At 39.5% G+C, this 12,791-nt stretch overlaps 1 protein-coding gene across 2 annotated transcripts; it reads right to left on the reverse strand.

Moving 5' to 3' along the window:
- Window positions 1–253: 253 nt before the first annotated feature.
- ZCRB1 (zinc finger CCHC-type and RNA binding motif containing 1) lies at window positions 254–8,737 on the reverse strand. 2 transcript variants are annotated; one of them, XM_026648753.2, is made up of 7 exons: window positions 8,650–8,733; window positions 8,448–8,476; window positions 4,948–5,059; window positions 4,753–4,860; window positions 2,705–2,817; window positions 2,525–2,600; window positions 254–1,147 (listed from the first exon to the last, which is right to left on the reverse strand). In XM_026648753.2, the coding sequence occupies exons 1-7, from the start codon at window positions 8,731–8,733 to the stop codon at window positions 1,016–1,018; spliced, it is 654 nt and encodes a 217-aa protein (XP_026504538.1). In that variant the 3' UTR covers window positions 254–1,015. The 2 variants fall into 2 exon arrangements, with proteins under 2 accessions (XP_026504538.1, XP_024056903.1); XM_024201135.1 differs by lacking the exon at window positions 8,448–8,476 and having other exon boundaries at window positions 8,650–8,737.
- Between the last annotated feature and the right edge of the window lie 4,054 nt (window positions 8,738–12,791).

Here is a 12,791-nt window from a genome sequence, read left to right on the forward strand (position 1 = left end):
AGATATATTGTAAAAGTTACTTGGTGTTTGTAAAGTGCTTTGAACATAAAGCTCTAAAAAAGCACAATATATTATTAGCATTCTGGTATCATAATGATGAGGACAATATAAATACCAAGATAGAGAACTGCTAGCATGAAACACATGCACTGTCACCTAGCCTTGATCTGACATTGTAAACAATTAGTAATTAATTCACACTATGTCTCTACACTTGAATAAGAGTGCAGCAGCAAGCCCTCCATCCCACTGAGAGTCTTCAAATATTTATTTAAAAAAAGAAAGCATATTCATTAAAAATACATGTATTCCTCTAATGCATTAAAATAAAATTGCCAGCAATCTTTAAAAAATTCTCATGGAGATTTTCAGTAAACAACATTCCTAAACACCACATCTCACTTAACTTTTGTGATTCCCAGAAAGATTGTATTTTCAATAGTAGGTTTATGATAAGCAATGATTAATTACCAAAACTGTACATAGATCCAGAACAAAAACAGAATAAAGCCTTTTAATGTTCCTCTTAAATAACAGCAACTTGCTAAATTGTTTCACAAACACTGACTAAAGTTATAACATAGCAGTTGGCAATTTAGATTCTATTTTGCAGTTATCCTATTATAACAGCCTACATTTTAGAATAATGGTCACTAAGGGTGAAATTCAGCCCCATGAGGAGGGACCAAAGCAAGCTCCACTTGCAAACAGAACTTAAGTGGTGAACAAGCCTTGGGTTTGTCCCTCTACCCAGGGCTGAAACATTAAGGCCTCAATGTTACATGCTGAAGGATCCAGGTCTAACTCAGGATGCTAAACTCAAATTAAAAATTCAGAAACATGATATTTGAAACCAGACATTGTATTAGAAGTATCATTAGATATTAGTATTTTTGTTTAATTTATAATAGCATAAGTTTTAGCAGCAACTTTCTTTAGCTCTAAAACAAAGCTATATTACAGACAGCTTTGTAATACTGTACAAATGTACACTCTCTCTCTATGTATATATAAATCAGTCACTAAATTCTTCCTCATCACTGAAATATGCACTTTTTTTAATCCGTGGTCTTCTCGAATCGTCAGACGTTGAAGGTTCCCCTGCAGTCTGTTTCCATCTTTGCTGCTCTTCTTCAATTTTGGCTTGCTACAATGCAATTGCAAAAATGGAAAATATGAGCTATTATTTTGATAAAAAGTAATAGGTACTATGCAATACATTAAATGCAGTAATGCAAATATTATTTGGTGTAATATTTAATGTGTGTGTATTAGACTCTTTTGGAATAACAATTAAACAAAAATAATTTTAGGGCTCATTAGCATTCTTAAATGGACTGATTACCTGAGGCAGAATGAATTCTGAAATGATGCTGAAAACAATGCTGTCCCTTGTATGCTAGTGGGTAAACAGTCTTCAGCACCAGTGCAGGAAGACCCACTGCCAACAACCACTGTAAGGAACTGACCTACTTGCAAATATAGATGAGCCTTAAGACTACAGTATATGTTGGAAACCCTTTGAAGCCAAGTATACTTTGTATTGTGGGTTGACATTAGTAGAGAAGCCTTGGAAACAACAAGGAACTGAGATTTAGTCATTGAAAGAATGAACGAACCAGTCCATACCCAAAATAAAAGTTCTTTTGTTCAAGTAAAGGCTGAAGGTTTGGCTGGTTCTGATTTTAGTGGGACCAGTCCCTCACTCCAATTATTATACATACCTCACATGGGTACTGAAGTACATGAAGTATTTACTGACTTTTTAGCGTTTACATTCTCGACTTCTATTTTCCATTAGTGAAGGAATTTTTTGGGGAGGTGGATGGTGGGGGATTTTATGTACCTCAGACTAGATGATCTAATGGTCCCTTCGGGTCTTAAGATCTATGAATTACCATAATAATAATAAATAATTATAAGGCTGAGCCTCCCTGAACTTGTGTATGTGTTTTTTAATCTGAACACAGATCCAAATTTCATGGCAGGCTCTATAATGAAACAAAACCCGATAGCAGAATAAACTTAAATAAAAAAAATCTGAGAGTCTATCATATGTGTCATGATGGATTAGATTTTTTTAAAATCCTATAAAGTTACACTGATAAGTGAGTCTTGAAAAAGGGCTTTTTGAGAGGCATCCAGATTGAGCTAAGCAAATATGATGTCAGGAGTCAAGAGGGGTTGGGGGAGCAGAAGTGACAACATCAAGATAGACAGCTAAAGTTGTGAAGAATCTTGAAGGTAAGAATGAAGAGTTTGGATCTGACATGGGTGGCAACAGCAAACTAGTGGAGTGATTTTAGGAAGGGCTGGACATGGTTGCAGCATTAAAAAAGACAATATTCACCATGTTTTGGACAGATTAGAAAATGGTGAGGATGACTTTCCAGAATACCACAGAAGGGAGGGTTGCTGTATAGATGTGTGTCTGTTATATAGTCTAGATGCTTGTAATTTTTATTTGAAGTTGCTTTAAAAATTATTTAGAAACAAAGATACATACTGTAATTCAATTTAGTACCTGAAAAGCTATGGCCTGGCTGAGGCTATCCAGGGCAGGATCTTCACCCTCATCTTCACTTTCTTCCTCTTCCTCACTAAATAGTGTAAAAAGTAAAAATATAAAATAGATGCACTTCATTTTAAAAACACAGTACAATAAGAGTAAAGAGCGTGGATATTTAAATGTAGGTGCCCATACAGTTCTTCTTCCGGTTCAACTATTTTCTTCCTTTTCTTCTTTTCTTTCTTTTTTGGAGGCTCACGTTCTCCTAGCATATTTTTAGGACAAGCATAAGATAAGTGTCCTGTTTCCTTAGAGAAAAAGAAACATAGGTTAATAGAAGCAATTAAAAACATGGCACTAAGTATATCCTTAGGAAAATTAACATTAAACAATTCAAAATGGCAGCAGTTTTAATAAAAGAAGAGGAATGTTGCACTGGTATGTAGAATGCAAATAAAATAAACCCTTACTTGCAGATTTACCCTGGAAATGGGAAAAGTTAGCATGATACTGTACGCTAGTCACAAGTTATGCTTTGGAATCACCTATAAAGGAAAACACCACATTTTTATTTGGCTGTTGTAAAAGTTGAATACACTAGCAAGTAACCTATACTCAAGATCACACATGGTCCTCAGTATCTGAGGTCAGAGAATCATGATAGCAATGACATTTCTGGTTTTAAGATGGTAAGAATGGGTATTTAAATAACTATTATTAATATTATTCATATTAAAATGATCCAAAACTCAGTTTAAAATCTTATCTTAATCTGAAGTATGGAATTTGCTTAGATGTATCTAAATTCATAGAAAATAGGTGTTATATATATATATATATATATATATATATATATAAAATGATCCTCTCCCTCGCATACTTGCATCCAATTAGTTCATTTTATCATCCATCTATCATTGTGTTATTTGGTGTTATGGTGAACTCATATGCTATTTCATATATAATCAATGTGCGCTAAATAGATTTAAATTGTAGGATTATAGAAGTATATGCTTGATGAGTATTTAGGAGTGATGAGTGTATAGGAGGTAGGTACATAAGTAAAGCATGGCTCGAATGCAAAGCCTACAGGCTGAGGCCCGTAAGAGTTTAGCTTAGCCATACTAGGCTGTAGGCTATCAAATGCTTGACATGAATGAGTAACCGAAGAATAACCTTATGCCAGTAAGGTTACAAGATGACTGGAAAGAAGGGGCCAATAAGTGATGTTACAGGCAATATGTTATAATGTAGCTGTATAGACTGCAAGATGCCTGATTAGAACATCAGGGGATGTCCTGCTTTGACTGCAGGACACATTGTGCATAGATGCTAATGAGAATAAGATGAAGAAAGACAACAACCAATGAAAAACAAGGCACCCCAATATTCATGGTGTGTGAAAATACAGATAAAGAAAAGAGGGTTGAAACCTTCATGTATATGCATAAGGTGTTAGATGTGGTCAGAACAACAATATAAAATTGGGATTGGGTACAAGAGGGAAGACCCCAAGGGAGGAAGACCCATGGAAGACTTCACTGAGATGTCCCAAGCAGGAACCACCCCTGTCTCTATGACCACCTGTTGAGAGATCTACCCTACTCTATGAAATCTTTGGGTACGTGAGTATGGATATGGCATTGGCCCAGTACATGTACTCTCAGATTGAGTAAATGGGTATGTGAGTGTAACTTATAATTTTTACTTGTAACTATGTTTGTGGCTACGGTCCTCATCCTTTGTGTGTTCCTAGAGCCTCCACATCTCCATCCTATTTATCTTTAAACTGTAGCAACAGGAGCTGGTCTCACTGCAATTTACCACAGAACTATCAATTCATTCAGTTTAAAATAAAGGCTACACAGGCTTGTTGGTATAATTTACATTTCTCCTCTCCAAATGCATCAAGAAGTTTCAGAGGTGTAGAAGAAAGAACAGTTGTTATAAAACAAAAAATAGATACTTTTGTTTGTAATACAGCATTAGATGTATTGATTTTAATATTACAGTGCTGATTGCACATATGTTTATAGTTACCAGGTAGTCATATTTCTAGAAGACCCCAAATACCCAGAGAAGTCCAGGCTAGAATCATTGCTGAAGTGGAGAAAATATTGATGTGAGCTTCATGATGCTACCACAAGGAATGATGTGATGTATGTGGGGCAAGACTAGTGACAACATAAACCAAGAACAAAGATGGAAACATTTGTTTTAGATCCATTGTGTAATTTACTCACCCCACATTCATAACATTTAGATTTATCGAAGTAGTTACGTCTACGGATGAATTCCGCTGCTCTTCCATTGTCAATAGCAATACTTGCTTTTATCACTCTTCCAAATAACTAAACCAAAAGGAAAAAAACCTGAGTCCACATTTGAGAAATCTGAACTCTCCCCCTCTTTTGCCATGGCATTTTTCTGTAGCTTACTTGTTTGTTGTTAAGCGCCCGAGAACAGTTTTGTGCAGATTCTTTATCCAAAAACAAAATAAATGCAACTCCTTTACTCTTCCTGGTGTCTTTGTCCTTCATAATAGTAACTCTGAAAATAAACATATAACAAAGTTACTGATAGGGGAAAAATCCTATCAAGCCATTTTTCATTACTTATAAATACCCACAAGTATCAGCTTTATATTAAATATAATTGTTAGTTATACGAGCCAATGTTCCCTGTAATTTTATCCATCCATGTATGGAATGAATTTTGTTATGTGCGCCCATATCGAGGTAATGTGCGGATGTGCACCACCAGTAGAAACAAAACCTAGATATAATATATATTTTTAAAAAGTTACCATAGGGATAATTACTCCAACCAGGACAGGTTAGGCATTTTAGAACTCACTAGTCAAAAAATTAAATTTAAGCATGAGAGAGAAATAAAATTATGAGATGCATAGCAGTCAAAAAAATGAAAATAACAGCACTTTGAAAGAATAAAATTACAGAGAATATATGTGCATTGCAGGAAGTACCAAGAGGTAAAACACACCACCACCACCACTATAAGTGTGTGTTGGGAGGTGTGTGTGTGTGTGTGAGAGAGTGAGTCAGAGTGAGAGTGAGAGAGACACTGTGTGTGACAGTGTGAGTGTGTGTGATTCAGAGACAGAGTGTATGTGTATGTACCTGTATGTGAGAGACACAGAGACAGTGTCTGTGTGCTGGCTGCTGGGGAAGTGTATGACAGACCGTGCACTGTCTCTTTAAGCAGAGAGGCAATCACCAGAAAGCTCATTCAGACTGTAGCACCTGCCAGCAGCTCTGTCCTGCTCCTGAACCCTGTCCCCCATTCTGCAGAGATGGGGTACATGGGCAGGGGGGAGGAGGACACCCTGACATCAGTGCCCTCCCCTACCCTCCGCTCTGCAAAGGAAGCAGGAGGGTCCCAGGGGCGGCTGGCCAGCGGCTCCAAGGCAGAGGGCAGGAGCAACACAGCTGCAGAGAAGCGGGGGGAAGGAAATTTGAACACACATCACCAGATGTATGGGCTGGATGAATGGACTATAAGGTGGATAGAAAGCTGGCTAGATCATCGGGCTCAACGGGTAGTGATCAACGGCTCCATGTCTAGTTGGCAGCCGGTTTCAAGTGGCGTGCCCCCGGGGTCGGTCCTGGGGCTGGTTTTGTTCAATATCTTCATTAATGATCTGGAGGATGGCATGGACTGCACTCTCAGCAAGTTTGCAGATGACACTAAACTGGGAGGAGTGGTAGATACGCTGGAGGGTAGGGATAGGATACAGAGGGACCTAGACAAATTAGAGGATTGGGCCAAAAGAAACCTGATGAGGTTCAAAAGGACAAGTGCAGAGTCCTGCACTTAGGACGGAAGAATCCCATGCACTGTTGCAGACTAGGGACTGAATGGCTAGGAAGCAGTTCTGCAGAAAAGGACCTAGGGGTTACAGTGGACGAGAAGCTGGATATGAGTCAACAGTGTGCCCTTGTTGCCAAGAAGACTAATGGCATTTTGGGCTGTATAAGTAGGGGCATTGCCAGCAGATCGAGGGACGTGATCGTTCCCCTCTATTCGACATTGGTGAGGCCTCATCTGGAGTACTGTGTCCAGTTTTGGGCCCCACACTACAAGAAGGATGTGGAAAAATTGGAAAGAGTCCAGCAGAGGGTAACAAAAATGATTAGGGGGCTGGAGCACATGACTCATGAGGAGAGGCTGAGGGAACTGGGATTGTTTAGTCTGCAGAAGAGAAGAATGAGGGGAGATTTGATAGCTGCTTTCAACTACCTGAAAGGGGGTTCCAAAGAGGATGGATCTAGACTGTTCTCAGTGGTACCTGATGACAGAACAAGGAGTAATGGTCTCAAGTTGCAGTTGGGGAGGTTTAGGTTGGATATTAGGAAAAACTTTTTCACTAGGAGGGTGGTGAAGCACTGGAATGGGTTACCTAGGGAGGTGGTGGAATCTCCTTCCTTAGAGGTTTTTAAGGTCAGGCTTGACAAAGCCCTGGCTGGGATGATTTAGTTGGGGATTGGTCCTGCTTTGAACAGGGGGTTGGACTAGAAGACCTCCTGAGGTCCCTTCCAACCCTGATATTCTATGTGTGCAGCTCTGCTAATCAAGTGCATGGCACTTGATTGACTCCTGGGCAGCCGTGCAGCCACGCAGCTTAGAGGGAACATAGCAGTGAGCAGCAAAACACTAAAGAGAACAAACACTTTTTAAGGAGAGGTACAGATAAAATGTGGATCTGCTTCTAATAGCAGATATAAAAAGCATACAGATTTTCTCTGACTGGGCCTGACAATGAAAAGCACTCTTGTGGTGTAAAAAAATTGAATTATAAAGCTTGAATTGAATCACATTGAATAATAAAACTTGAAGACTAATTACTATTTGGGCTTAACAGTTTATGGAACCCCTTTCTGAATGGTGAGCTTTCAACTTAAGGCTGCCACTTGTCAGATCAGTCATCTTGGTGTTGAACAGAAAAGATACAAATAGGAGAAGTGGCCAACACATGCTCTACTGGGCTTCTTACTTATTTTGTCCCTGGTTCAGTCTGTGCCATTTTCACCCCTTTAATTTTTCTAATTTTTTTCCTAAGGAAAAAGGACTGCTTGGGACTTTATAATCTTGAAGTGACAAAGAGAGACAGATGAGTGTCTGCTTATGTCCCGAGATGAAGCAGGAACCTCCGTTTTGAAATGAGAGAAAGATGAAATGGGCTCCTTTTTTATACTAAGCATACCCAGTTAAGGTTTCCCACTGACTTTAAATGTATTAGAAGTTATTTTTTCTATTGCCTGTGGTTTGATGGGCATTTCCTACTGATTGTGAAGATATACTGAAGATGTATTTTATTATGGTTTACATTTTAAAGTATTGGTAAGTTTATCTTCCCGAGAAGGGGCTGGAGCCTTGAAGCTACAATTCTCTTTCTTCAATGTCTCAGAATCTATTTTGAGACTAAGAGCTAATACCAGCTGGTTGCATTTTGCTATGATCCTAGTGAGATCAACAATCTTATTTTTAAATGCCTCATCACTGGCCCGGGGCTAGTATTTAGAAGTGTCTACTCATTTCAAAACTGTCTAAAGTCATATAGAGTCCACACTTGTGAGGAGGAAGGTTAGTAAAGTAAGAGTCTTATTTAAAGCACTTCAGTGAGAGGCATCCTAGTACATAACAATATCCTGCTTGCTCCAGAGAATCGACTTTCAGAGCACTATTAGTCTCTGATGTATACTTATATCATGAGTGTGACTGCAAGAAACTCCCAACTGTTACAAGAGTGCAATTAAATTTATACTGGATTAAATATGGAAAAAAAGATTCAATACAGTTCTCTACTTCATGCTTAAAATAAATTTTAAGTGTACAAAGTACATAAAGAAAGAAAAAGCACTAAGTATTGGAGACCAACTTGAAGAAAAACAACATGCCAGGCTATGTTTATACTTACTTAACAACTTTCCCATACTTGGAAAAAATCTGAAACAAAGAGCATTATATATAGGTTTAGCAGTCTGTTGTTAAATCAAACACTGTAACAAAATGACAGTTCACAAAAGTTTAAAATATACACGACACAGATGATGCATTTTACATAATGGCTGCATATTAATCTAAATAATGCAACTTCTTTTACACGCAGATGTGCTTACCCTGTATAAGTCGTTGTTGGTCAGAGAGAAGGGCAAGTTGGACACATACACTGTGCTTTTACTTGGTGCTAACCCACCACTCATTTTTCTGGGGATAGAGAGAGAGAGAGAAAGAGAGATTAACTAGTTGTGTTCAATAAAGTGATCTCAATTTAAATAAAAAGATGAGCTGTTCCAAATATATATTGTACAGTCATATGTTAAAACTGTGGGTAGTAATGTGGCTTTGATTTCCCTACACAGTTTGACATTAAATCAATGTTCACTTTCATGTTCCACAGTGTAAAGGAAAAATCAAAGCAGTATTACTGCTCATGACTTACCAATTGACTAGGACAGGACAAACTCAGTAAAGTTGGCACAAGCCAACTCTACTAAAATGAGCTTTGAATGACTTGTGAAATAAATTCAGCTTTCAGACTAAATAAAACAGGTACTATTCCATTTATCATTAGACATTTTGGTCAATTCCTGAAATTAATGAAAGTATTGTTTGAATAAGGATTGAATTATTTGCCTCTCTGGATGCAAAATGTAGGTCGGCTGAATTCAACATTAGAAATCCATACTGATAAGATAAACAACAAATCTCTTCAAACCAATACCTCAATAATTGGGGGGAAAAAACCAATAATTCATTAACTTTAAAAATTAGCATTATTTATCATACCAAACAGTTATGTTTTTCTTTCATTTCCTTGTAACTGACACCCCTATATCCCTGCATCTACGTCTCCGCGGAACTCAGTATTTTCCTTTCCCCCCCTTTCTTTAAGGATCTGCATCTCTCCTACATGCACTCCCTTCTCCACACAGGAGGCTCTGGAGGTAGCAGACTAGGCAGCACAGCTTCTTCCAACCCAGTCCTGTCTCATACTCTCTTGGTCCATCACCACTTCTACCATTCCTTTCCCTCTCTCTCTGCCCTCATCAATGTTTACATTTTTATGTTGTTTATAAAATATAAATTATTTTTAAGACTGCATATGCACATGTGGAAACAGCTCTCTGTGTGAGCATGGGCCAGATTGTAGCTGTAGGTAACAGGAAAAGGGGGGGAGGGGAACAACCAAATCACTCCATCCTGACATTTAAGAGGCACAGAACTCTGCATAGAACATTTCTTGTTTCTGGCTCATTGTGCAGTCTTGGCTTGATTCAAAATCCAGAACAAAATAGTAAACAAAGAATACCAAAATGACAAACTGTCCTTAATTAACAAAGTGTCCTTTAAGCACTAAAGCAAGATAGATGGACAGTTTCGTAGTTCCTCCTTGCTTCTTTGGCTTGGGGCGGGGGAAAGAACACTTCCCTGTTCTCCTCAGGCCACAGTTGCCAACTTTCATGCAGTAAATAAGCACCCCAACTTTTACAAGAAGCCAAAAATCAAGCTAATCCCATTTCAAAACAAGGCCAATCCCAAAGAACCCCAACACTCTATGTGACTAGATCCCACGGCGTGCAGTCTGGGACTGTGGTGAGCCCACTGTGCACCCCTGACTCTCTCTCCCCCCTTGCCCGGAGCCAATCAAAACAAAACAAAACAAGCAACAAGCCAAAAACTAGCCAACAAGCAACTCATAAGCCAAGTAAGCCAAAACCAAGATCAATTTCTGCGTTTTTTTCATGGATTTGGCATGTCTGCCTCAGGCCCTTCTCTCCCAGCCTTCCTGTGCCATAAACCGTCTCTAAAGAAACCCCAGTTAATTCCTTTCTTGTCTACCTTATTGTAGCATTTATTATAAATCAAGGACTTCCCAAGGACAATTTAAAAAAAAATGAGTTTGTAGGCCAATGAAATACAAGTCAAAAAGATTTAGGGAAAAAAAAAATCAAAAATCAATGACAATTTTTGAAAAACTAACTTCTTCTGTTTTTTCCCTTAGAACTTCCCAGCAAATATCTACCCTGGGATGAGATACAAGAAGTGAAATTTAAGGAGATTGGTTTCTTTTTGCAGATGTTCCCAGGGGGACAGTTTAAAAAAAAATACAGATTTATAAAGGGAAGCTAGTTTCACCCTTAACTAAGGAATGCCTATTGCCACACCATAATCAAACCCTGGATATTTTCTAGCACTCTGCTTCAACAACTTGTAGAGAGTATATTCCTATAACACACTGATTTCCCAAGTGCTTTTCCCTTCATTTCCTACGTGCTTGCTGCAATGCAATCTGTGTGGGTGGCAGCTACTGACTGAGCTTTTGAGTTTTCCTTTCCTTCCCTTCTCTGTTTAGGAACTGTATTTCCTTTGGCACAAGTATATGAGGTGATAAAGGTTATGCAAACAAAAACACAGAAAAGGTTCACAATGAAGGACAGATGTTACTTGTGGTGCTATGTAGGCTGCCCACATAATCCTAGACTCCCTTACTGCCTGGCATTAAATGCCCTAAGTCAAGGCTAACCAATTTGACCAGGCACCATGCCTTCCAAATAGATGGCCATAAGTGTGGTTATCCAGACACAAAGTGCTGTATTCAAAGGAAATGTTAAAAGCTATGCTGGTTCTGCATTATGGATCTCTGCCATATGGGGGACAGGGAGAAGAATGGGTAAAGCTTGTTCCATGGATAGAGGGCAATTAGTTTGCCTAAGAGAAAACCATAAGCTAAACTCTCCTACAACTTGTGACTCTCCCCAGCAGGTCTCATTTTAGTGAACAGAACAATGGTCTGCAGGCTGACAAACATTAGACAGCTTGATTGGGTGACAACCACTTGGCAACCTTGGGGTACAGAACCTGTGCAACAATCTATATATGTGACTTTTTTCTTGCCATTAGCTTTTGTGACTTAGAAGCAAAATTTGAAAATGTCTTTCAGTATAAATTTGACCTTTTCAAGTTAGGGATAAAGCCTTACTGAGATAGAGAATAATAAGTTCAAGGCTCTGTTTGATTTGTTGAGTCGCAACATAACTTTTCTACACTTGGCCTATGACCCATTTAAACAACCCACATTCACTGCTGAACTAATCCACACTCAGGCCAACCAATTTTGGATACGAGTTCTTCTGCCTTGATTTCCACTCCTGTATTTTGTTTTGTGATACCATCAGCCATCCTGCCTTCTGGATCTGACTACACCTGATATATCTTCTTCTTCTTCAATGCTTAGCCAAACAGTCGGCAGCAGTGATCGTATGCCATTTGTTCCGTTCCTGTGCAGTCGCAAGAGCTTGATGAGCTGAGAATCTAAGGTCGGAACAGACTTGATGCACCCATGTAATAGGAGGTCTGCCTCTGGGCTGCCTCCATTCCTCGGTTGGTGGAATTTTATCCCGGATGTTGCAAGCCATCTAGAAAACGGCGTTCGTTGGAATGTCTTGTGGCATTCTCGCAACATGTCCGAAAAGTGTAAGATACCATCTGCAGACAATGGCCCCAGGAGTCTGTAGACTGGAGCAACCATAAACATTTACATTATAGATAAAGCCTTTCCACTTTATGCCCAATATACAACATTGGCAAAGCCCCCAGCTTTGCCTAGTCTGAGCAGCAGAGTGTCCATGTTTCGCAACCGTACAGCAGTGTGGAGAGGAAACAGTTTGAACAGATCCTGAACTTGGTTGTCATGCCGAGACGACGTTGATTCCATATTTGTTGTAAATGACCCAGGGCAGACACTGCAATGCCCATCCAGTGGAGAACCTCCATGTGAGAGCTGGAGGAACTGGTGAGTATAGAACCCAAATAGCAAAAGCTAGACAGTGCTTCAACAGTTTCATTATTCGAAGAGATTGGGGTTGTGCGTGGACTTGATCCTAGATTTTGCAGATTTATCTTTGATCGCTTAACATGGAGGCCATCCTTAGCCAACTCCTCCTCCATTTGCTGGAGTGCCTTGCGAAACCTGTTGAGGCTCTGTACTAGAAGAACAACATCATTCGCATAGTCAAGGTCTAAGAGCAGTGGTGGTCAACCTGTGGCCCGTCAGGGTAATCCGCTGGTGGGCCACGAGACAGTTTGTTTACATTGACCATCCGCAGGTACGGCCACCCGCAGCTCCCAGTGGCCGTGGTTCGCCGTTCCTGGCCACTGGGAGCTGCGGGCGGCCATGCCTGCAGACGGTCAATGTAAACAAACTGTCTTGCGACCCGCGGGACGCAGGTTGCCCACCACTGTCTAAGAGCGAAAGATC

The sequence above is a fragment of the Terrapene carolina genome, unplaced genomic scaffold, assembly GCF_002925995.2.
Source record: "Terrapene carolina triunguis isolate 2854851 unplaced genomic scaffold, T_m_triunguis-2.0 Scaffold68, whole genome shotgun sequence".
Classification (NCBI taxonomy): domain Eukaryota; kingdom Metazoa; phylum Chordata; order Testudines; family Emydidae; genus Terrapene; species Terrapene triunguis.